Source organism: Mya arenaria, chromosome 3 (assembly GCF_026914265.1).
Source record: "Mya arenaria isolate MELC-2E11 chromosome 3, ASM2691426v1".
In the NCBI taxonomy this organism is placed as follows: domain Eukaryota; kingdom Metazoa; phylum Mollusca; class Bivalvia; order Myida; family Myidae; genus Mya; species Mya arenaria.
The window spans coordinates 32588845-32615377 of NC_069124.1; the positions used below are offsets into that span (position 1 = coordinate 32588845).

A 26533-nucleotide genomic window follows, 5' to 3' on the forward strand; every position below is an offset into this window, starting at 1 on the left:
ATGTCGTCACAAGAAAGTTTGGAAATTCGCGCAAACATTAAGTTTTGCAAAGAAATAGGGAAAACACCATCCGAAACGTATAAGCTACTAATGCTGACACGGGGAGACAGCTGCGTTTGCCGTGCACTGGTTTTCAAGTGGCATCGACGCTATTCTGATGGCCGACAGTCCCTTGAAGATGATGCAGGTCGTGGACGGAAGTCAACAATCGGACCGTCAGCTGTGACGTCAATTGATGAGAAACTGGAAGCGGATTGCAGAATGACTGTACGGGAGCTGTCAGAGGCTGCCACTGTCAGCTATGGAACCGCACACAGCATTCTGACCACCGAATTAAACATGCGGAAGGTATTTAGCAGTATTCACTTCTCTTGTATAATGATATTTATTTGTATGATTAAGCTAGACTTACCTTCGGAGAAGGTAAGGCGAAGGTTGATCTTAATTTCATCCGACACAAAACTCCGTCAGGGCTCACACAGATTCCGGACGCAGTATTCAGCGAATCAAATACATTCATATTTTACATTCGGAACTCCTCGGCCATTTTTTCCAAAAACAACCTCGGATGTATGCAGGTACATCAGTTGAAGTAGTTCGTAAAATTTTGAATTATATCATTAATTAAATGTAATGTTTTAGAGTTGTATTTATTGATCTAAGTTTAAATTGATTGCCAATGAATTGTATTATTGCAAACATAATTAAGAATCCCAAGAGTTAAGTCACAAAGTTTAACTGCTAAATAAAATTACTACGCGATCTACTTGCAGCGGACTTAAACGTACCACTTTTTGAGTATGTAAACCGTCCAAATACATCCGAGGTTGTTTTCGATAAAATGGCCGAGGAGCTCCGAATGTCATATTTTAAAGACGAAAATATGTCAAAGACAAATTTTCGAAAACATTTGGAAAGAAATCATTATATTATTCGGGTGGATGTGGGTGATGTTTTCTTGTGCTATTCCTCCAGGACTTAATAATGATCGTTTGAGCGTTTTCCGGTAATCCTCGCTGTCGCAAAAACGTCCTGATATATTCAAAACAATCAACCACATCTTCGTCAATGGATGCTTTGTTGTGTGGTTTGTGTTCGAGTTTTAACACGCCTCTGGTAGGAGCTTATATCAATCCCGGTCCTTTGATCAGCTTTAACAACATTGGCCACCACACCTGAATCGGCCAAATTGGAACTATTATTATCGCTTCTGTGCGGTCCCTTTCGATTTTTTGCAGGATACGAGTCAGTAAATTGAAAGGAGCAAATATGTAATATAGTTGCCCTGTCTATCGCAATGAATTGCGTCTTAGCCTATGCAATCTGTATCAGGAAAGCGACTGACAAGTTGTTTCAGTTTTGCATTTAATTTTGATGCAAATAAATCTATAGATATGTTCGGATATATGTTCATTAAAGTTTTGAAAATGGATGACTCAAGCGACCATTCCGTGTCATCGTTTTGTGATCTACTCAGTTTATCTGCTTTCTTATTGTCTACCCCTGCAATGTGGGAAGTCGACACTTGAATACTTCTAGTAATGCACCAAAACCAAAACCGTCGCGCAATTTCATCTTATGAGGTTATCTTTCCCCCATATCTGTTTAGATATGAGCAACATGTGATATTGTCCGTATATATTCTAACATGTACATGGCTCGTATTTTTACAAAACGTACGTATTGCAATGTCACACGCCTTCAATTTTAAAACGTTTATATGCAACTCTTTTTCTTGTGGTGACCAATAACCATTTGTTCGCGAGTTATTTGTTTGGTCATATGCTCCATACACGTCTTGAGAAGCATCAGAAAAAATAACAATGTCAGTGTCAAGTGATCGTGGTACGTTCATAAAACCGTCAAAATTTCCACGGTTAATACGTAATTGTTTTTCTTTTACCTTTTCCATGGGTCTTATGTGTAAAGGTGCATGCGTCACCCCTGGCTCTGCGGCGATTAATTTCCCTATCATTTTTGCAAAATCACGAATACTTGTTCGTTTTTTCTGAATCATTTCTTTACATAATTGCAAAATGTCCTGGCATTTTTCATGTGTCAACCGAATAGTCATCGAAGTTGAACACAAAATGAAACCTAGAAAAGTTATTTTTTGGCACGGGACTAAAACTGATTTTCCTACATTTACCGTAAGTCCCAGTTGATCCAGAAGGTGAATCGTATCTCTAACATTGTTTAAATATGAATTGAATGTATCACCTAATAAACACGAATCGTCAATGAAGTATACGCTAATATGTCCTAATGACCGTAAGTATGCGAACACCGGTTTCATGCACTTTGTCCAAATTTTTGAGCTGCAACTGTAACCCATGACTTAAGCGTAAATTTGATATTTCACACCATCGAACATAAATCTAAAATAACGACGATCCTGTTCTCTTTTCATAATCGAGTTATAAGCGTCTGATATATCAGATGATGCAAGATAACAGTCTTTCCTCATTGCATTGATAGCTTGGCGAAGAGATTCCATTTTAAAATGTGTTTTCTCCACATATGTTTCATTAAACGATTTTAAATTTAGAATAATTCTTACACGACCGTCTTTTTTATGTCGAATAAATATATTTGAGATAAATTCGTTAACTGAATCGTCTGGAGCCCATTATATTATACCACTTTGTAAAAAAAAACGTTCAAGTTTTGCCTCAATTTTTTGAGAATCCTCAACATCAAAATTAAAAGGTTTTGGTACAAAAATTTGTTAAGGGGTTTCCGTAAGTTCGACACTACATCCACGTATTGTGTTTAATACCCATGTATCACTTGTGATGGATTCCCACAATGCAATTCTTTGAGCTGTCTTTCCTGCCGAAAAATTGCCTGGAGTATTGTAAAGGCGTATTTGAATTTCATTACTTACATTTAAGATTTTTTCACCGATTTCCCCCTTTTTAAAAAAAAAACTGGTTTCGATGGAAAGAGCGGCTGTTTCTCGGGATGTTCGTCGAATTTGTCTTGAAGTTGGAGTTGTTGTAGCTCGCGCTGTTGACGTAATCCCGTGGATTGTACCTGGACGCCCCTCACCGTCGCGCTAATAAAGGCTTTCTCTGTGATTGGTTTGTGACGGTGGCTTCTTTCAATTGTTTGATTTTGTCATTTAATTTGTCGCCGAAAAGAAATGTTGTCGAAGACACGTTTGAGCACAATGGCCGATATGCAGGTTGTAAATCCTTTTTGATTTTCTCCATCCTGCCTTCATTTGACTGCACCACAGCTTGTGTTAACATTTTGAATGTGTCATTTGCCAGTTCCCCGATTTCTTGGCGAGGTCCGTTTTGTTTGATGTTTTGAAGTAGTTTCAAAACCGGCACGATTGCTTGGCAAATATATCCTTGTGTTTTCTGCATTGCAAAGTCATACGCTTTCGTTTCTCGTCTAAGTTGGTTCCAAATAGTCTCGTCAACTTTTGGAACTTGGAGATTATCAATTTTTTTTGGTCTACGATGTTTTTCATTTAATTGTTTTAATTTTTATTCCTTAGGTTTTAATCTTAAAACCTTGTTAGTGACATCCGCTAAACCAGAAATAATATCTTCGCCAGTTTCAACACTGTCCTAAAAAAAGTCGACAAATCGGACCACTCGTCCCCGTTGGGTGCCTATTGTCCCGCCTGGTTTTTAGCCATGAAAGAATCAATGTCTCCTGATTTGTCTGACTCATAGTCATCCGCTGATAAGCGCGGCCGCTTTGCTTGTTGTGGGACTGTTTCTTCGACCGGCCTTTTCAAATTATCTAGGTCAGAACGCATCGACTGCATGGTCTGATTAATTGTTTGTAAAGATAGAGCTAGATCTGATAAGCCTGGCCCTGCCGACAAATTGCTTGTTTTGTTCCCCATAGCTTCAAGCTGCGCAAACAACCCGTTCCTTACTGTATGCGCAGGGTCATTTCCGCCCTGGCAATGTGCCAACTGAAAACAAATTGGACTTATTGATATAAACTTTGTAATGCTTACGACTGTAGAATTTCGATAATGTATTTTGTCTTATACATGTAACTAAGTTACCCGGATGATTTATATCCATCATAAACCGGTGGTCATTGCGCATATTGTCTTGGTGACGTAAATCCATCACACAAGATACTTAAGTAACAAAGTATCCACTATCCGTTATTTATATGATGAACATTTTTAAATAAACGGATACGGCCGACTGACGTAAATCCATCAAATCGGGTCTTGTTCAACGGTTCTGAACGACGTACATCCATCGTATAATTCAGAATGTCATACTCGCGACGTACATCCATCGCGTAATCAACTTAAAGTGACTTCCAACCCGTGATAAAAAGACATAAGTGACATATATCCATCGGGTGATCAGGACATTGACGACGTACATCCATCGCTCAAAAATGTCTTATGATTATTCTGACCATAATGGTTATCATTGTAAAACAGAAATTGAAATGTGCCAACCATTTCAACTTATATCCAGATAAATAAATAATTAAAATAAATACATATAATTTTGGTCATATATCATGTAAATTGACATACCTCTTCGTCTTCGTTCATAACTAATGTATCCTTCTTTGTTATACACTTTTCGTTTAAACTTTATATAAATATTCACTTTGATTGTTAAAATCTACTTCTGTACCCTTTTCGCTGAAACCTCGTTATGAATGTACTTGATTCGCTGAATACTGCGTCCGGAATCTGTGGGGCCCTACACGGGAGTTTATGTGTTGGATGAAATTCACAGTAGTATAATAATGCCTTAATATTGGATCGATTGGGGAATATTCAAATAGTTGCAAAATATTGTGATGAACACTAAAATGTTATAAATTGTTCCAAGTTAGGAAACCGCAAACAGTTATTCTTATCAATTAAAAAAAATCAAAATCACTCTTTATTATTCTGATAGCTGATGTATATGCATTTGCAAGTGCACGCGCGCTGGGTGCAACGCATCCTGACCGACATCGAGAGAAACAGGCGCGTGAAGGAGTCGGGGAAAGTTTAACGGCACATCAGAAAGAGCAAAGCCTTTCTGAACTACGTCATCACGACTGATGAGACCTGGCTATCTGAGAGACCCAGAGACCAAGGAGCAGTCGGCTGTATGAAAGAGAGAGCTGGGTCACCGCCACCTGAGAAAGCCCGAGTTTCACGCTCCGCTCACATTTCTAACTATAATGTGACAGTATGACTCATAAAACGTTTTTACATTGTGAACAGGTACTCGGCCGTGATCTCATCCGGGCGCTAAGAAAGAATAGGGGTGACATCTCGGTTGATCAGTTCATCCTCCATCAGGATAATGCCCCACCTCATACTGCGGCGACCACTCAGCTTGAGATAAGCGTCCTAGGACTGGAGGTCATTCCACTTCCGCTGTACTCACCTGACTTGGCCCCGTTCGATTTTGCTATTTTCCCGAAGTTGAAATCCCACCCCAAAGGTCGCAGAGTACTGTCGGGATATCATTTTCAACAAATGGCCAAAGAGACACGAACGCATTTTACAATGGTCCGGTGCCTACTTTGAGAAGAAGTGAGATCACACCAGACGTATCTCGAGCACCTACAGGATATGCATCGTCGTTGACGTCGTTGAACCGATCACGACGCGAGCCGACGGCGCGATAGTGTACGTCTTCAAGTCGCCATGATTAGATGTAGGAGAGACAGACATTTCTGATATTTACATCCACAGTTGAAGGTAGAACGACGTTTTTGCTGATATATTTTTTATTAATGCATGTGTTATACAATTATTGATATAGAGGCAGTCTACGTAAATATTGATCATCCCTCGTATATATATATATATATATATATATATATATATATATATATATATATATATATATATATATATATATATATATATATATATATATATATATATATATATATATATATATATTGATTAATTGTATTGCACCCCGATTTTCGCCGGCAAGTATATTTATGCCAAAGGTAAGAGAGCGGGAAGGATTCAAACCGATTCAAAAGAAACCGCTAATGTGCTAACAAATGGTTGGTAGTTGAATATTCGCAAATAACCAACTGATAATGGCCGAGTAGCTCAATGTCAACTTCAACTTCTAACTTCTATACAGTTGTAAATGTTAAACCATGGTGTATACGCGTTGACCAACATATATAAAACTGACATGTATTGTAGACGATTGCCTCTACCATACTCTTAGTTATTGTTTTTTTCATAAATGAAACGCCAATGGGGGTTTTACCATTCAAAATGTTTGTCTGTTTTGGACGTATGATTCTAGACGTGTGTTGCTTCAACGTATATGTACGTATGCTATATCTGACATACAAATGTATATGACCTCAACTCCAAATTTATGACGCGTATTGAAATTTGGACTTCAAACGATGTCGGCCCTTATCTTCTACCAAATCAGCCAATTGCGATGGCTGCCAATTAGAATGATAATGAAGATTTATGCGTCTGTTTGAATGAACTAGAAACTCCTTCATGTTATATACATATGTATAAGGAGAACAAAGGTGTCTTTGAAAGCAGATCAGATGGAATTCCACTAAGTGTCGGGTATATCGCATACACTCAACATTAACCGGTTTTCGCTCCCAAGAGGTATCTATGGTGCTAGTTGTTCCACCGATGTGCGTTTACTGAGACACACATGTAAACGGACAGTCTGTGGGAGGCGACAATTGCAGAAATGAGCGACCCCGGCTTGTATTCATGAACCGGATATTCACCCTTTGCGAAATAACTTAGATCGGGCTCAGCCTGCTCCGGTCTAAGCCTGTCGACCTTTCAACCGCCTATAAACGTTCCACTTATGGAGGAAATAATAGATCTATCTACATATCTGCATATCATAATATCGATGAAGACCTGTGTTCATTTATTTCTGCACTCAACAGCTGTACGAGAAGAACAAGGCTGTTCTCGAAAGCAAAGCTTCAACACGTGTATAGGGTAACCCTGACAACAAAGACAAAAAGGATGAAGGCGACTTCGTTTCCGTCAATGAATCGGAAGCAAACGATGTCAATGTCTGTGACAGTTTCAATATTGAGATGAAAGTTGCATCTATCTCGGATCAACAATTCCATTACAATCTCACGACAGCTATATGTAGATGTCGATGGAAATGAGAAAGGTATCAAGGACACTGACAGCGAGCCGAAGAAGACACGGCAAATTGAAGAAGCAGGTATGCCACTGTCAACGGATCAGAGTCTCATTTATGCATTTGTATATACCCGTGTTAATACCATATACAGATGCATTTTATCAACGGGTCTCGCTGTTTTTTTTAACCTGTAAAAGTCAATTGTCGCATTTCAATTATAAACTTGTGATAGCTAGTATGCTATAACCAATTCTTCTTTCTGTGGTTAAGACATTATTCCTAAACCAGAAGTAAGAGTGCATCGTTAACGACGGCGATATCGATGACGTCACTTCCGTAGCCAGCTTTGCCTCCTAGGGAGAAGAACATTTGTTGTGACCACAGAGACAATGTAAAATTTTACTCACTTTTTGGACTTGTCACTATTTCATTCTTCTACAGTCGCAATAAAATCCGTTAAGATCTTATATATAGAGGATAATGTATTCTTGTATTATGCAACAGAGGATATTGGTTGATTTCAATCATCGGAAAGCTAGATGACCATTTGTGGAATATATTTTTCTATGATCACGAGTATAATAAAATACGATCTAACACTAAAATCAACAGACTTTCTTTAGTTTTTATGCCTATTTTTGGAGATTTATCAATAGTACTATAATTCCACATTGCATACCCTTTTGCGCCTCTCGTACTTTTTTCTTGGCGTTGACTGTAATTCCTACTCCGGCTAATGGAGAATTACAGCTGTTCAACATATTATGTTTTATACATCTTCATTAATTCATTTTGATTAATGTAAACAGCGCAGGAAATAATATGGCCAAATGTAAAGGTCAAAGGTGTCAACAGAACAACTGTGGATAAACAGCAACATTTTGTGTTTGTTTCATGGCATTCACTATCACAGTCATTCACTTGTAGTTGGGTTGTTTTCCAGCTGAAGAGTGAAGACGACGCTTCGTTGTTGACATTTGTCCAAATTGTTCGGGAAGTTCGTATTTATATATCATCAAATTTATGTTCGAGCAATTGTTTTCTTTTATTATGATTTTGTACGAAAGCAAATGCTCGAGAATTCAGCTTCAAGAAAACGTTTTAAAAGTATGATTACCATTTCCCTAATAAAAGTTTGATATATTTATATCCCAAAAAGTCTTTATTTAAACATATATATGCAGTCTTTTTTAATACCAAGTTATTATTTTTGACCTTATTTGCCTTTTCAAAATGCAAGGTAATCACTTTTGTTAAAGAAAGTAACTACAATTTTCAAAAGCTTATTATAAGTTGTTATTTTCATAACATTTGTATAACATTTGGATCAATATAAATATACATCATAATCCAAGTTTTAAAAAGTAACATGTTATTAACTATTTATGTCTTTCACAGAGCGGCATCGTCTTTTTACAACTAGGAAGTTATTACTAGCGTCCAAATCGAAAACGCAGTGGATATCATACTGATTAAATTACTCTAGTTGTTTTCATGTTTGGGTGAATATTAAACAATATCTAAATGGAAATATGAAGTAAGAACCAGTTTTCTTCTTTCCTGTATGTTTTAAAAAACCCAAAAAACTTTACTTAAACCGCTTTATTAATTCTTCTCAGTCAAACTTCAACGTTAACTAAAACGGATCGTATCTAAAAAGGCGTGATACCACAGTTGTTTTACTATGTTTCATATGGACACTATCTTGGCTATTAACTTTAAAACAGTCCGATTAAAAACAAGCAACTGGCTGCTGTAGAACAATCCAAGACACAAACATTATTCACACATGAAAAAATAGCGTTGACCAATTCGGCGTCTCATAAAATTGAGTAGAAATACATGACTCTGAGGTCAAAACGGAATAAGGCAACACACAATAAATTTTACAGAGTTTTTCGGCCATGATTTTTTTTCCCAATATTGACACTGGAAACTATCATTTGTTGCAATACATTGTCAAATTATGTTAAGCTCTATACAAAAAGAGCACCCATTGCCATTTAGATTTAATGAAATAGTGTTACTTGAGCACTCCTTTTTGTATTAACACCCGGGTCCTAGTCAAATATCCTATCGACGTTCAATTATTCGGACTAGATCATATGCGAGACATGATGTTTTGTTAATGTCATTTGAAACACAGCCCAAGGTTGAGTACTGACTGCTGAAATTGTTTAAAATGATTATCATATCAGATATTAAACGTGCATCCGAAAACCATATCACATGGTATGGACCGAGCCAACAATATCTGTCTGATTATGCTGTTTGTACGGTTTGTACGAAATATACCATAAAAAATGACTTTTTCGAGTTAGAAACAACATCTGAAAACAGTTAAATTCAAATTGTGTTTAAATTTTGATCTGTCAGTGCGTTACTGTGACTACATACTACTATTTGATTTATACTGTTTATATCAGTTTATTGAGAAGGCAGTAACATTCATATCTTTGTTTAAGTAAGCGTGATAAATTAATCATAACTGCACTTTGATATGAATTACCGCTAAATCGGGACATATTTGAGTGTTATTGTAACTAAAATGACTTTAAACAAATCGGTTGTTCGATACTGTTTGCCACACATTTAAAATGAGTGTCAAACAATAACATTTCACAAGTTAATAAAAAATATTCCAGAAGAGTAAAATCGATCGACGACCTATACATATTTATTTTTTTAGCGTTCTAGTTCAAGAGAGGATCCTACCGTATCCATGGGGACAACTTGGCAAGACAAGCGCATTGTTGCTGCAATAGAATATGGGACAACCTTTAGTGGTTTCGTTCTGTCAGTTAACGAAGATAATGGTCATGATAAAACTAATCGAATACTTTCACATGAATGGTCAAGCGGAGAGGGGAGTCGGTATGGCGTTTGACCCTGTAACATTAAATTGCCCATTACATTTTAGTTTAGATACACGTTTTTGTATTACACTGATTTTTTTTACATTCGACATATAAAAGTATCACGGTAGTAAATCATTAAATGAAACATAACACAGCTAGTCTGAAAAAATAAATAAAAACATATTAGGATGCAATAGCTGTATGTCTCATGCAACCTTAGCCTGTGGCAAACTATGCATCCATTTTAGAACTGCAAAGACTCCGACTTCTGTCTTATTGAAGCCTGATACATCATTGGACTCATTTGGCTATGAAGCAGAAAATCGGTATCTTTCTGTATATATTGAAGACGACGACGATGATGATGATGATGATGATGATGATGATGATGATGATGATGATGATGATGATTGATGATGATGATGATGATGATGATGATGATGATGATGAGCAATCTCACCACAGTGACAATGTTGATCCTGAAACCTGGTACTTCTTCCAGAACTTCAAAATGAAACTGTATGCAGACAAAGTACGTGCAATGTTTATTTTTTATGTTAAGAGTTTCCGTTACGGAACTTAATATTCATCGTTTGTCCGGATTTGATAAAAATTTGTACAGTAACATAACAATCTTGTAACCAAATTGCACAATGCCATCAATCCTGACTGAGGAGATTTAATTTTGAAAATTTAAATATGTAATAACGTTTGTGTTTATTTTATCCAGCTTCGCAAATCACTTACGACAGTAAAATACCGGACGAGAGAGGACGGGAGCTTCCTGCTATTTTAGTCTTCTCAAGAGCAATTGGCTACATGAAGTTTAAGATATTCGAAATCGTATCGGAGATTTTTTCAAATGTTAGAGAGGATGACATTTACTACGTTCTGACATGTCCTGCTATTTGGTCAGAAACATCCAAGCAATTTATGTCTGAAGCTGCTGAAACGGTATTTTTCTGAGTATTTTGTTTTAAAATATACTTTACCATGTTCTTTCGTATGAATGCATTTCAATTTTGCTTTAAAAGATAAGATTGTTATCGAAATTTTGTTGTTGTTTTAGGCTGGGATTCCTTACAACCATCTACGTATCGCTCTTGAACCAGAGTGCGCCGCTATTTATATGTTGAAAACGGAAATACCGTCTTTAAATTGCTTACTACGAGAGCGTTTCCCAATGAACGAAGGCGATTGCTACGTTGTGGCTGATCTTGGAGGTAAAGACCAGTTTCATTAATGTGCAATTTATGATGTGTCAGAAAAATATCTTTCGGAAATACATATTTAAAATATGCGACACATTGTCATACTTAGTATGTTCCCTGCAATAAATATATATATTTAAAAGTCAAATTACTTATCATAGTAATTCTAAATCCAAATAGGGTGAAAATGCCAGCTGTTCTGTTTTAGGTGGTACTTTAGACATAGCAGCGTATAGAATCAACAAGAACCGAAAATACGACGAAATAATGACTCCCGATGGAGGATCTTGTGGGGGCAACAACATCAACCATAAGTTTGAACAATTTCTGATATCCGTTTCAGGTGTCGAGGCATATGCAAATTTTAAGGAAAAATACTCACAGGATTACCTCTCTCTTATGAGGAAATTTGAACACAAAAAGTATGGCTTTCTAGGTGACAAGGGTCAAGCAGTTGTTGCCATTCAAGTCCCGTTAGCAATAATTGAATGTCATAGCCAAGCAAATCACGAGTCATTTCAGGAATCTATTCGCCAAACTTCATTTTCAAAATCTGTTATTCTGAAAGGAGATTCTATAAAAGGAGAGATCACTGTTTGAGAATTTCTTTAAAGAAACTTTGGTGCAGATTGAAGATAAGCTTGCTGAAGTTATAAAAAAGCTGTCGGAATGATACACTATTAAAGCCATATTTTGCGTTGGGGTTTTTTCTGATTGTAAACTCGTTAAAGAAAGAATAAACGCAAGATTTTCCGACAAACACCTTGTGATTATCCCTGCAAAGGCAAACGTTGCCATAATGAAGGGAGCAGTTATCTACGGAAGAGAAGAGAATTTAATAGAAACACGCATCTGCAAGAACACGTTTGGTTTGGATTGGAATGAAGACTTTGATCCTAGAATCCACCCTGTGAGTAAGCGAGAATGCACGGATGACGGATACATGTGCAAAGATATTTTCAAGGTGATCGCAAAAGTAGGTGACGCAATTGCTTCCAACACACCTACACAAATTATAAAATCCTATGTGAAGACAGCTTCACAAACAGTGATGGAGTTTCCGTTTTACAGAACTCTTACTGATCCCCCACCTATGTTCATAGACGATGAAAGCTGTACTTTTATGGGCTCCATGAAAATATCTTTAGAAGACACTACAGGAGGAATAGATCGGTTTGTGACGTTGAAGATATTCATAGGAGCAACAACGCTTAATGCCCAAGCCATTGACAACAAGGGCAGGACCCATAGAGCTACCCTTTTGCTCGAAAAAAAACAACAGGTTTAAAGCTGCACTCTTACACACTGAATGTTTTAACAACTTTTTATTTTTGTCTTGGAACGAGCCAATTTTTGCGAAAATCCATGGAAAACAGTCATATAATACTGCTGACTAAATATTAGATCGCAGATTTTTATGTTTAAGTTCAAAAATTGATGTTTTATGCATTATTCTTAAAGGGGCTTAAAAGAAGAAAATTGTCGAAAACTGACATAAACTTGGTATCGATGTGTACAATGCATTGACACTTACTTACTGAAGTACCACATAGTTTACAATTAATTTATTTTTCGCAGTTTTTTCTTATTTTTCCATTAAAAAAGATTACTAGGTATGTCTACCTAGTAGAATTCAGTCATTATGCGTGATTGGCTAGTCGATGTTATCACGTGATATTACCAAGTTAGGTATATAGTTTAAATATTCCAATTGCTTAGTGTAAGCTACTAAAGCACAGTGGATACAACACTGGACTGCAATTTTGGCGACATCGGTTCGAATATAAAATATATGATCTGATATTTTGTCAACAATCTTATATCATTGGTTTGCAGAAATTTACGCAAAAATTGGCTCGTTCCAAGACAAAAAATAAGATAGTTGTAAAAATGATATATCTGTGAGAGTGCATATGTAGGTTTGAAAGTCTAACGGTTGGAGTTAATGAATTAAGAGAAACTTATGATTGCTACACAGGTTTATATGATGTTTACTACAATCATCATGATTTTTGTAAAAGAAAATATTCCTAAAGTACATTTACGATTTGTATAAATAGAATGTAGTAAATTGAAGAACATATCAATTGTATATTTTTGTAATTGAAATTTTGGTACTAATCAAATATTCTAGTTTGAAGGATATATTTGGAGTGTATATAATAGTGTCCGTCTGCATTAGCAATTATCCTGAATTATGAGTACCAAATTAATGCAACTTAGTCAACTTAACTGCTAATTATTCCACAATAAAATATACGTTTGGCATTGAACTTTCATCCACTGACCAGCAAAATAGTTAAGATCTGTCGACCACTGATATCATTAGTCAACATTATTTCATCACCGAAATACTGCTTGAAATATTGAACAATATGATTGTGACCTTGACATTTCACCCACTGCCATCGACAACAATATCAACCATAAAGTTTATGCGAAATTAACACTTGTGTTTCGTATCATCGTCCAACAAAATGTATGGTTCGTGGTCACCAAGCCGGACAAGTGGGTTTTCTCCGGTTTTCCGGTTTCCCCCACAACACAAGACCAAACTCTCGCGTAAAATCGGGCCAACGAGAGTGAATAATATAATGTTCTAATAACTTGTTTCACAATCGTTGTAAAATAAATATGTTTAAATTAACAAAATATATACATAGTACTATTCCGAACTAGATCAAGTTATACAGCAGTCGCATACCAGGTACTATTACTATCCGGCACAGAGTTCAGTCGATTTGCATGTATTTGTTTAGAAGTCATACGCCGTGAAAAGCTAGTCTTTTATTTTTTTAAAGAATAGCAAATCATTCATAATTAACAAAATACGTGGTCGATTGGAAAAGCGCTAGAACACGCTGGTTCCTCCCACGCTCATAGTAATGATCTCAAACCGAGGTCACTTTGGAATTTGCGAAATAAACAGTGGTGTCTACGTAGTCGGCATGCATTCTGTAAATTTCAGGTAGGTGAATTTCTAAACTTAAAACTCCGCTCTACGAAGTTTTAGATTTGAACTCGGGCCCGGCATTGAATGTAAAGAAGATCGCCAGTAAGATTGCAGAATTAAGGCGCTCGAACTTTCCAGAGATACCTAGTAGTTTTCATCTACGAATGGCTGATCTCTGACGTTTATGCTGACGTAAATGTTGTTAACCGTGTTGCTGATTCAAAAAATAACATTTAGACTATTATCATTAAAACTTTAATGTTGAAATGTTGTCAGGGTCAATGTTTCGACTAGATCAGATTTTGGTGAAACTCAGAATTAAGTAGAAACAGGTCTTAAATATTAAGTTTATTATTTCCTCGTGTTTTATTCAAACATTTTATAAATATTTTATTATTAAACTTTCGTTTATGCATATACGTTCAAATAATAAAAGTTAATGTATAAAACAAATTAAACTGTGCATGAATATGTATGACCATAAAACACTGGTCGCAATTTACGAAATGTAAGTTTTCGAGTTTGTTTCATAATATTCAATCACAAATACTGTTAAATATCAGTCTGGTTCGCTTGTAGAAGATTTATTTTTCAAGCTGAGTATTGTACAAATTAAGCGATTCTCAGTGTTTTCTTCTTTCGAGACAACACGTCTACAAGAAAACTTGGCATTGTTTGTACTGTTGCATTCTTAATCTTAATGTATCTAAGGGACACAATTCTTTATATACTACAACATATTTCTCTTTTGTAGTTATTCATACTGAATACTATGTTTCCTATATAGCTATGCCTGTAGTATTGTATTTCACTTGATGCTTGGGTAAGAATGAATAAACATGTAACTCCATTTGAGATCTTATGAATCTAACCCATTCCACAGGTTGTTGTAAGAATTAAACCAACAACGCAACATGTACAACCGGTGCTTGCTCTTTTCGTCAAATTAAATACTGCTTAAATAATAAAATATAGTTATTAGATTGAAATCACAGCAATACCGTGACCTCCGTACGTCATTGTATGAAGACTGATTTTTGTTTGGTTTCTTGCTTTATAGATCCGTCCGCTTATTTTATACTAGTACTCTTAGTCTTACTGTTTGTTTACTTTAAATTGTCAGTCACTCCAAATACACCCCTTATTGTGTCTCGAAAATTCGTGGCAAAATCGGACGTTATATATACTCATTAAGACTTCTGAGACAGATAAGAGAATTACTAAAAACATGAAATATTTTGGCAAATCTTTTGGAAATTGTTTCCAAATACACATGTAATTGTTTTTGATGTCATTAGGATCATGCTTTTTAGACTGGTACCCTACATTACTTTTCTTACAAATATATTTGTGAGGAAAAGAAAATTAGGGTACCAGTCTAGCGTTTTATCTGACACCCGTTATATCATCGATTAACCTATAAAAACAGTACGGTGTCGTCTTCTTACAAAAAGGAAGTAGTTTAATTACATATATAGTTATTTGAAGTCCAAAATAGAAAGAACATATACGAAGGTTAAGGATCAAACTCCAGTGATGTTCACGTTTGAGATAATGTTGGTTTATGTTAAAATGAATGCTGAATGGAAACATGGAGTAAGTGAAAAATTATGTTTGTCCTTTTAGGTGTTAATGTAAACAACACATTTCACAAGAATAGATCAAAACAAAACAGTTAAATTGTAAGACATAGGTTATAGAAACAAATGCTCAAACATCAAACATGGCAGCTTTCTTTGGTCGATGTCTGAATTTAAGATATTAAGCCATGCTTTTACGTCTTCTGAATTTTGCCGTATCCAAGACATGATTTATTCACCAACAAAGTTAAAACACAAGCCTAATTAGGCCTGCTCCGAAATTGATGTTTTTCCAATCAATGTTTTGAGACAAAACCTGGGGATGAGCAAAAACATCGTATTGTACATGGGAAACCAGCTTGCTAAAAAGTAATATTAGTTATACATAAAAGAATATTTGTACTCGGACAACAACTCGTCAAGAGTATGCTGTTTCGTTTTAAGATATAACATAACATTGGCTTTTTTGTAAGAACCAGCCTTGTCTCCTAGAACATTCAATAGTTACATGTACATTTTAACATTTTAATTACTCGGGGCGTTATTGTTATCGCGTAGTATGATTTTATTTATACGTGTGGGTTATCTTAAGCATGATTACTGATATCAATTAAGAATAATACTTTAGTTTTATTGTGCTAAAATTATTTTATTTTTCCTATCAGTCGTTCACCACTTGTTTGAATCATTTTTAATTAAATATGATATATTTTACTTATACGAATGAATCAATCGATCGACTCCCTATATACATGTATATATTTATTTAATATTTTGTAGACGTTCTAGTTCAAGAGAAGGTTCGACAGTCTCAACGGAGACAACTTGGCAAGACAAGCTCATTGTTGCAGCAATTGACTTTGGGACAACATTTAGTGGTTTCGTTCTGTCCTTTCTCGATGATTATCGGCAAGATAAAACTAGTCATATTCTTTCACACGAATGGTCTAGTGGAGAGGGTAGTCGGTATGGTCATTGACTTGTAGTTATAAAATGCCCCATTATGTTTTTATTCTAATGCATGGTTGTGTATTGCACTTAATTTTATTTTCTATCAGATGTTTCTACAACATTCGACATTCGACTAATAAAAGTATTACGGTAGTCATTAATTAATATCATTTGATGAAAGATAACACACCTGGTCTGATAAAACACACGCCGACCCTTAGGATGCAATTGTTGCAATCTCTGCCATCAGAAAAAAAAAAACAAATCCATTTTAGAACTGCAAAGACTCCGACTGCTGTCTTGCTGAAGCCCGATACGTCGTTGGACTCCTTTGGATATGAAGCGGAAAATCGGTTTCTTTCTGAAAACGTTGATGACGATGAGGATGATGAGCAATCTGACCGTAGTGATATTGTTGATCCTGAAACCTGGTACTTCTTCCGAAACTTCAAAATGAAATTGTATGGTGACAAGGTACGTTAGGTTCATCTTCTGTTTTACGTTCCTGTTTTTAAAGCTATATATTTATCGTTTATATGACTATGTTATAAGCTTTAGGTTTTGTTTGTGAAGTACCATTAGTGTGATTCTTGTGTTCAGGTTCATTGACTCTTGACTGAGGCGATGGTTAGCGATAGCTATTCTCAAATCGTTCTATTTAATCTGAAAACTTAAGTAGATATAAAATTGTGCATGCTTATATTTGTCCAGCTTCGCAATCCTATCACTTTCGACAGTAAAATACCGGACGAGAGAGGACGGGAGCTTTCTGCAATTTTGGTGTTCTCAAGAGCAATTGCCTATATGAAGATGAAGATATTCGAAGTCGTATCAGAGAGGTTTCCAAAACTTAGAGAGGATGACATTTATTACGTTATGACATGTCCCGCCATTTGGTCAGAAACTTCGAAGCAATTTATGTCTGATGCAGCTGAAAAGGTATGATTATGTTTAATTAAATTTTACAATGCGCCTTATTTAATGTCTTTTCTTGAAAAAATAATTTTTATTTTGCTTGAACAAATAAGTTGATTTATAGAAGGTTTTTGTTGCTTTAGGCCGGAATTCCATACAACCACATACGCATCGCTCTAGAGCCAGAGTGCGCAGCTGTTTATATGTTGACAAAGGAAGTACCGTCTCTAAGTTCCTCATTACGAGAGCGTTTTCCAATGAATGAAGGAGATTGCTACATAGTGGCTGATTTGGGAGGTATAATTTATTAAATGTCACAAAAATCATTTAGATATTATTCAGTTATTGAAATTATGTAAGACATGTCATCATACTAAGTTTATGTCCCTGTAATGTTTCTTTAAAAAGCCTAATTGAATTCCACAGTAATTCTTAGCCCAAATAAGGTAAAAAGTGCAAGTTGACTTGTTACAGGTGGAACTTTAGACATAGCAGCACATAGAATCAACGAGAACCGAAAATACGACGAAATAATGACTCCCGATGGAGGACCTTACGGGGGCAACAACATCAACCATAAGTTTGAGCAGTTCCTGATATCCATTTCAGGCGCCCCGGCATATGTAAATTTTACGGAAAAACACTCACAGGATTACCTCTATCTAATGAGGAGTTTTGAACACAAGAAGTATGGGTTTCCAGGTGATGCAAGTAAAGCAAGCGTGACCATGAGAATGCCGTTTTCATTCGTCGAATGTCATAGGGAAGAAAACCACGAATCATTTCAGGAATCTGTACGTCAAACTTCGTTTTCAAAATCTGTTATCCTGAAAAGAGATACCATAACAGTTAAGAAACCACAGTTTGAGAGTCTCTTTGAAGAAACGTTGGTGCAGATTGAAGATAAGCTTGCTAGGGTGATGGAAAAGCTTTCAAAACGATACAATATCAAAGCAATATTTTGTGTTGGAGGCTTTTCCGACTGTAAACTCGTTAAAGAGAAAATTAAAGTGAAATTTTCCAACAGACACCTTGTGATTATCCCTGCCGAGGCAAACGTTGCAATCATGAAGGGAGCAGTTATATACGGAAGAGATGAAAGAATAATAGAAACGCGCATCAGCAAATACACGTTTGGTTTGGATTGGAATGAAGACTTCGATCCTAAAGTCCACCCTGTAAGCAAGCGGGAATACACGGATGACGGATACATGTGCAAAGATATTTTTAAGGTGATTGCTAAAGTAAATGACCCAATACCAACCAGCAAACCAACGAAAATAATCGAGTCATATGTGAAGACAGCTTCACAGACAGCTATGGAGTTTCCGTTCTATAGAACTCTTACTGATCCCCCGCCAAGGTTCATTGATGAGCCAAACTGTTATTTTATGGGCTCAATGAAGGTATCTTTGGAAGACACTACAGGAGGAACAGACCGGTTTGTGACATTGAAGATATTCCTAGGAGCGACGACGCTTCGAGCTGAAGCCATTGACAACAAGGGCAGGACCCATAGGGTTAAATTTTTGCTTGACGAATCACAGGTTTAATGCATGGATTTGGAAGATTTCAGTTTGTCATATGGTGATGATCTTTTGTTTGAAGAATTCCAACGATTATACTAAGTGAAGAAAATATTTGTTCAGTAATATAATTGCTTTTTTTCGTTTAGACATTTAACATATATGTCATGAATGATATTGTTGAAAAAGTAGTTATATTTAGAGCGAAACCCATGACATTTTTTCAACATAAAAAACGATTGAAAAGTGTAAAAAGCAAATACATTGTGTAATGTCGGTTGTGATATTTTTTTATTATGCCGGTTGAACATGTTTTTATATTTCTGTTGTAAGAGGCAATTGCTTTTCTAATTTGTTGTAAAAAAATAGAAACTGACCGTGTTTCTTTTAATTTTTGCGGGTATAGATCTTTATTGGGTTATGAAATATTATGATCCCTTTCGTACACCAGACCCTTTATAGTTCTCATAGATGTGAATTGACAAAGAGTCAACTGTAAACTATTAATACAAATAAATACGTTATCGATCGGTTATACATTGTACTTGTGCAAATGTAATAGTATACACTCATACTATTCTGTTTTATTGAAATTATTATATGTATAGTACTAGTCAAACAAACTACAATTGAATATATACGTCAATCATATTGATAAAACAAAACAATGAAGTAACATGTTGTATTCAGCAACAAGTGTACAATGTTTACTTGCTAGGATGATTGGGTAACGCACTTTTCGTTGTTTTCTCAACGTAGACCACGACGCATACGTCTGATAATACACGGCTTTGAGTGTGGTGAGAAAACATATGAAGCCTTACTAAACTGACAGGTTTAATATTGGCTTTGGTCTGCTGTTAAAAACAGGTCGTGATTTCCGGAATTTGCTATATCATATGGTATGGTAAAACCATTGAAGATTCATCGGTTATTCAATATTAATCCGGAACGAATCGATGTAACGGTAAGGCAATCACAGGATAGCTCGTTTTTTAAAACACCCATTTGAAAATATAGGCCAATTTTGGAATCACCAATCATCTTACCTTTCGACACTTGCTTACAGCGTTGATTGGCAAATTATATCGAAGGATTTTGTTGTTGTATAAAACCAGCTCGTCAGTTATCATCAGTGGCGCGCTTATTGTCTAAATATTACAACACTAAATTAAGCGCTTACTTATTTGCTATTTTTTTCTTCCGATCCTTGGTCATTTTTCTTCCAAACTTTACCGTAATATCGCAATTAAGTTGATATCCATTTCATTAAATTATAATAGGCCGCGTCTATAGGGACATATGTTAACAATTTCAAATGGTCAAGTGCCAATGGAAAAACTTTTAGATAGTAAGAAAAGTTAATACTTAACGATAACATATTTCTTTCAACTATCCTTAAACTCTACTGTAAAGGAATCGTTATGATGTTTGTGAATAGATAAAACACCGATATAAGAATGTTTTATAAAGAAATTTTAACCCGATAAAACAATACGCCTTCAATACGAAAATTTATTAGCTTTACTTAATTCCCATTTTCAAGGGAAAGCACTGTGCTTGAATATTGATCTTTCGGTGTCCAAATAAAAAAAAACATTTTGAATAAATATGTTGATGAGAACTTATGAATTTCAACAATAAATGGTTTAATGAAACAGAGTCTTAAACAATGCGTTATCGCAAACTCTGATCTCTTATATTTAAGACAAATTTATGAAGGCTTTTGATTTATTCGTTTTGCCTGAAAAAAAAGCCACGTTCGTAAAGTTATAATTTTTTTAGATTGCTTCTACTACGTTCGCGGGTCGTACGTTTGTCTAGTAATAATTTACATCCAAATTACTGAATCGCCTTTAAAACGAGTTACTAAAATAGCAAAACATAAATCAGGTGCGTTAAGTACAACCCAAGTATTGATAAGGCATATTGACATGAATAAATATAACATTTAGTTTCGTTTTCCACTAGAAAGAACGTGTATTTAGGTTGAGTTATCTCTATGAACTTAACATTGATAGCATTGTCTCTATCATTTCTGACGATTTTCAAACAGTTTCTAAATGAAATAATATACGTAACGTATTAGAAAATGGAAATTAACTGGTATGTGTAAAGTATAATCTTTTTTACATTTTACAAATATATTCATTAAAATCAAAACGAAATTATTTTACTTCCTGTTTCACGTAGTATTTCGTTATTTAAGTTAAAATGAAAATATTGATGAAACATTGTTATTCACTTATAAGGAACAGTTAACAACTTATTCCGTTTTATTAAAGCATACGAGGATGAGCTCAACTTGGGTCGACAAGAAGGCAGTGGTTGCCATAGATTTTGGGACAACCTTTTCCGGTTATGCCTACTCACTCTCAGGCGACTACCGTGCTGATGAGAAAACGGAGAAGATTCATACCCCCTATTGGCCAACGGGGAGCGGTCCAAGGTCATTTACTACGATTTAATCAGATTTATCTTTTTTATATGACTTGCTTACTAAAAGTGTTTAAAAAGGCTCTGGTAGACGGATCTTATTGAATTGCAAGACACAGGTTTTGATTTTTAATCGAAAATTGTAATTGAAACACTGTCATAGTCCTGTCCTAAGCAGTATTTCTAGAATTACCATATCAGTAATGTTTATAATTTTACGCATTGTTCGGTAGGATATATACTTTGCGGTAACACATTGTTTACCAAATGAATCGCCACCCCTATATCTGTAAACAGGATCATACACTGTCTAACAAAATATACGTTGGATGAAGTACCAACATTCGGATGTACGTTAATACGTTGATAAAACTCAAAACGTACTATTTCAGTTTATTTCAGTTATTCATACAGTGATCCTTCTATTTATAAGCCTAATAATAGGACCGATTACCATGTGTAGATGTCTTAAATGCAAGTTTCAATAAATAAACAAAGGCCATTGTGTATGAACAGTTTAAGATAAACTCACATGTTCTGTCCTACGCAATATTTGGTCTTAGCTAATTATTTTCACAGAACTACGAGTAATATGTTCTTAATTGTTTTTAAAATGGTGGCCCTTTACAAAATAATGAGCAACGGTTCTTTCGTGGCGTAAATATAGAAACAACATCTGTTTATAAATACATGGGTATATTGTTTAGTCCACAGTTGTCATTGACCCCAGCACAAGACAAACTAGCAGCTCAAGCTGAAAAGCTATTTTTGCTATTAAACGTTTCCAAAAACCTCTTGGTTATTTTCCAACGAAAGAACTGTTTAAAATGTTTGACACTATGATTAAACCTGTTCTATGTTATGGTCCCAGATTTGGGGCTATACATTCTGTCCTAAGATTGAATATGTACAAAACGATTTCTGTAGGAAGCATATTGGTGTAAATAAAAGCACTAATTAATACATGTATGTTTCTTGGTAAATGTGGAAGATTGCCTTTATGTATAAATTATTTTTCTAATTGTATTAGATATTTTTGCAAATTATTATAACTTTCTTATAATAGATACCCTAAACAATGTTACTTAATGCTCAAGCCGTTGGATAAAGTTTGAGGCACTCTGAACATTTACGAAAACTAGTCTATTATGTATACCATCTCATTCTGAACACAAATGGTTAAATGGAAGTAATCATGAATTTTATTTACACTTTGCTTGTATCGATTAATTACCCTGACACAACTCGTGCCTTTCTTGTATGTTATGTATTTTGGGCCACTGACCTTTAATTACCCAATAAACTGTTGAATTGACTTGACTTGACTTGTTCTCACATTGTTTTTTGTTTATTTTAGCATGAGTAAAACTCCAACAGTGTTACTTCTTAGTCCTGACAAAGGCTTTGTGGCATTTGGTTACGATGCAGAGTCGCGTTTTGCAGAGTTGGCCGATGATGAAGACATTGATGAAAGCAAATACCACTATTTCAAACATTTTAAAATGGAGTTATATTCAGACCAGGTATGATTGTCATACTGCGTAAATGCTTGTATCAATGTTCCTGATAATGTATCAAGTACTATTTCGTTCTCTTTGAAATGCATATGCTTATTAAAGAAATGCGAAAGGTTAAAACTTTGTGAATTACAGAAGTGCAAGTCCAACAATTTTCTTGGAGAAATCAAAGACCAGAAAGGACGGAAATTCAGAGCTGTTGACGTATTTGCAAAATCAATTGAATACATGAAGAAGAGAGCCTACGAGACAATTCACAACACAAGTGCAGTCGGAGAACAAGATGTTTATTTTGTGCTTACATGTCCGGCTATTTGGTCAGATTGGTCAAAGCAATTTATGAGGGAAGCTGCCGAAAAGGTACAAATCAAATTATTTTCCACAATCGTGTTCTTTAGTGCGCAATCTTACCAACCTAATAACACGTACAGATATATCTTATATTGCATGGTTTGCATTCATGCATAAGTGATAGGGCTGTGATTTTATAGGCTGGAATCTCTCACGATCATTTGAGAATTGCTTTGGAACCCGAGTGCGCGGCCGTTTACATGCACACCAATAAACTTCCAACGCTCAGTGCATCGTCCAGAGAGCTGTTTCCCATGGCTGATGGAGATTGCTACTTCATACTGGATATGGGTGGTAAGTACGACGTGGCCAAATAAGAGGCGTATTTGTAAAACCCGAGATATAAATGTACGTTCTAATTTTGCATATAGTTTTGGTTTGTTTTGTTGGGACGAATGGAATAATTATATGAAAATAACCAAGCATTGCTTGACATTAAACGAGGCCAGTGATATTTGGTTAGAGTTTACACTTTAGCACTTTTTGTCAAGATTTGTTCATGGATTTTTTTTCAAATATTTAAAAGATTGTTTAACCATTTGTTTATGTGTTCTCATTCAGGTGGTACTGTTGACATAGCGGTGCACAAAATAAACCGACAGGGAAAGTTTGAGGAAATAATGCATCCAAACGGTGGTCCTTGGGGCGGCATAAACATCAACCTGAGATTTGAACAAGCGCTCGTAGCAGTTTCAGGTGCGCCGACATTTGAGCGATTTCGAAAAGAATGTACAAACGAATATCTTGATTTGATGAGAGATTTCGAGATAAAGAAACTTGCATTTCCCAGCGAAAGTTCAAATGTGGTTTACATGAAGATTCCAAGAGCTTACATTGATTGCCACACGGAAGAAAACAGTGAAGACTTTAAAATGAGTTTGCGGGGTTTAGCACCGACTGCAATATTAGCTGGGTCAACTTTTAAAAACGGCAAACTCAAGATAACCAACGAAAGATTTGAAATGTTATTTCAGGACACTTTTAAACATATCATTGGCAACGTGGGCCTGCTTCTAGAACGGTTACGTCAGAAGTATAACGTGAAGACAATATTTTGCGTTGGTGGATTTTCGGATTGCAAGCTGCTTTCAAAGAAAATCAAAGATACCTTTCCCAACAAAACGGTTATCATCCCCTCTGAAGCCGTCGTCGCAATAATGAAAGGGGCAATTATCTATGGCCGTGACGAAAGCATCATCCAGTCAAGAATAAGCAAGTTCACATATGGGCTTGACTGGAACGAAGATTTTGACCCAAATAAGCACCCTGTTAGCAAGAAAGAAACAACAGAGGATGGAGAAATGTGCAAAGACATTTTTCTGACCATAGCTAAGAAAGGTGACTCCGTCCCGACCGACATCCCGACTAAATGTCTCAAATCTTATGTGAAAACAAGCATACAGACGGCCATGGAGTTCCCCTTCTACCGAACCGACACAATAACACCACCGAGGTTCATCGATGAACCAGGCTGTGTTCTGGTTGGATCCATGTTGGTACCAATACCTGACATTGAAAAAGGCTTGGACAGATGCGTGAAACTGGAGATTTATTTTGGGGCTACAGAGTTTAGGGCCATTGCAAAAGTAAACGGAGGTGCTACACATGAAGTCACATTTAACCTCGAGGAAACACAGGTTTGAATGCGTTACCGGAGACTGTTCTCAATACCTGACGAATCCCAACAACGCAAGGAAGCAACTGCAAGAAGTCATTTTTATGATGTTATGTTTAATCTGCCGAACACCAGACACGGGTACATTTATTAATGCTTTATTGAAGAAATCCGTCCGATGGAATTTTATGCTCGTTTTGTTGCGTTTTGCGGCCACAATTTACCACTCAATTGATTTAATAAATTAAATTAGTTGTCATTTTCATGAGATGAGTTGCCACCTGTATGCGTGTATATTAATTTGAATTGAAAATGTTCTCTGATCTCTTTGTGTCCTACTCAATTTCATCATCTCTTTTAGTATCAAGATTTGACTTGAAAGAGTCATCACTTCTTGCTCATGTCACTTATGGATTTTCAACACTCTTAGACGTGATGGAACATGGTGGGGTCAAACCGTAATATAGCCAATTTGAACACAGCCCTTTATAAACTCTACAGATTTAAGAGTTTTTTGTGTGACCTTTTTGTTATATTTTATAAAAATTCATAGATTAATGAAGTGAAAAGTGACTTAGTTGCACACTATTTCTTCTACTGAGCAGGGCAGGACACCAACGGTAACTCTGTGACCTCCTGTTGTTCACTAAAATCAAACGGCTGGTGAATCCACCAGGTCACCAACCATTCAAAATGCCTTTCTTTAAATTAGAATTCAAAACAAATCATTTAAAGCACTAATTCACCATGAACATGTTTAAAGTGTTAATTCTAAGACACTCAATAATAAGAGCTGTCGAAGGATAGTGCGCTCTAATATCCGACGCTTTGTCTTAAAAATGAAAACAATAATGATGTAATATGTGCCTGTCAAAGGCAATAGAATGTAAACTTTAAAAAATAAATAAACAAGAAACGCCGCGATGCGATACATCTAAATGTTCAATGAATGAAAGAAGAACTTCGGCAAATGTTGTGAGAATCAGTTTCAACTGTTTTTTTTCTTCTTCTCTTATTTTAAGTAACAGCGACATTAAAGTCTTCCTACTTACCAAGTTTGGTCACAATATGCCAACACTCACTAAAGTTATTCAGTACCAAACGGTTATTCATTTTAGTAGCTGTGAGGTTGACGCTAGTGGTCAGTTTTTTCACAATATGTCAACCCTAACTTACGTTATTTATTACTTGCCATTTTTAGTAATAGTGACCTTGACCATGACTCCCGGGTCACAAAATACAATATAATAAAAGGTTTCTATAAACTCTTTTGATATACCAAGTTTGGTCGCAATATGTCGACCCTAACTTCTGTTATTCAGTACCGACCATTTATATCTACATTTACAGTGACTTTGGCCCATGAAAGGTCTCCATACTCTTCCTACATATCAAAGTTGGTAACTATATGTAAAACCTGACTAAAATCATTCGATACCAAAGGTGAGTTAGAGGCCGCTCTCCCGCCGGCCTGTCCAAACAACAATGCACGTGATTTTTAATGTAAAAAT

General features: G+C 35.8%; 4 protein-coding genes across 4 annotated transcripts in view; 3 read left to right on the forward strand and 1 right to left on the reverse strand.

Annotated features, from left to right (window-relative positions):
• Positions 1-434, reverse strand: part of LOC128227447 (tRNA (guanine(26)-N(2))-dimethyltransferase-like) — a 29636-nt gene extending 29202 nt beyond the window's left edge. The window contains exon 1 of the mRNA XM_052938000.1: positions 413-434. The gene's annotated coding sequence lies outside the window, so the exon portion shown is untranslated. The remainder of the gene's footprint in view (positions 1-412) is intronic.
• LOC128225956 (uncharacterized) lies at positions 1-12466 on the forward strand. The gene is made up of 5 exons (XM_052935850.1): positions 1-348; positions 5216-5446; positions 7106-7190; positions 11522-11651; positions 11926-12466. The coding sequence occupies exons 1-5, from the start codon at positions 1-3 to the stop codon at positions 12464-12466; spliced, it is 1335 nt and encodes a 444-aa protein (XP_052791810.1).
• A 3125-nt stretch (positions 12467-15591) lies between these two features.
• On the forward strand, positions 15592-19479 carry LOC128228409 (heat shock 70 kDa protein 12A-like). The gene is made up of 6 exons (XM_052939712.1): positions 15592-15727; positions 16492-16677; positions 16938-17136; positions 17374-17601; positions 17721-17874; positions 18052-19479. The coding sequence occupies exons 1-6, from the start codon at positions 15708-15710 to the stop codon at positions 19128-19130; spliced, it is 1866 nt and encodes a 621-aa protein (XP_052795672.1). The 5' UTR covers positions 15592-15707; the 3' UTR covers positions 19131-19479.
• A 1594-nt stretch (positions 19480-21073) lies between these two features.
• LOC128226752 (heat shock 70 kDa protein 12B-like) lies at positions 21074-25345 on the forward strand. The gene is made up of 6 exons (XM_052936782.1): positions 21074-21209; positions 21389-21552; positions 22897-23062; positions 23192-23416; positions 23548-23701; positions 23969-25345. Exons 2-6 carry the CDS (start codon positions 21398-21400, stop codon positions 25048-25050), a joined length of 1782 nt encoding a protein of 593 aa, XP_052792742.1. The 5' UTR covers positions 21074-21209; positions 21389-21397; the 3' UTR covers positions 25051-25345.
• The last annotated feature ends 1188 nt before the right edge of the window (positions 25346-26533 follow it).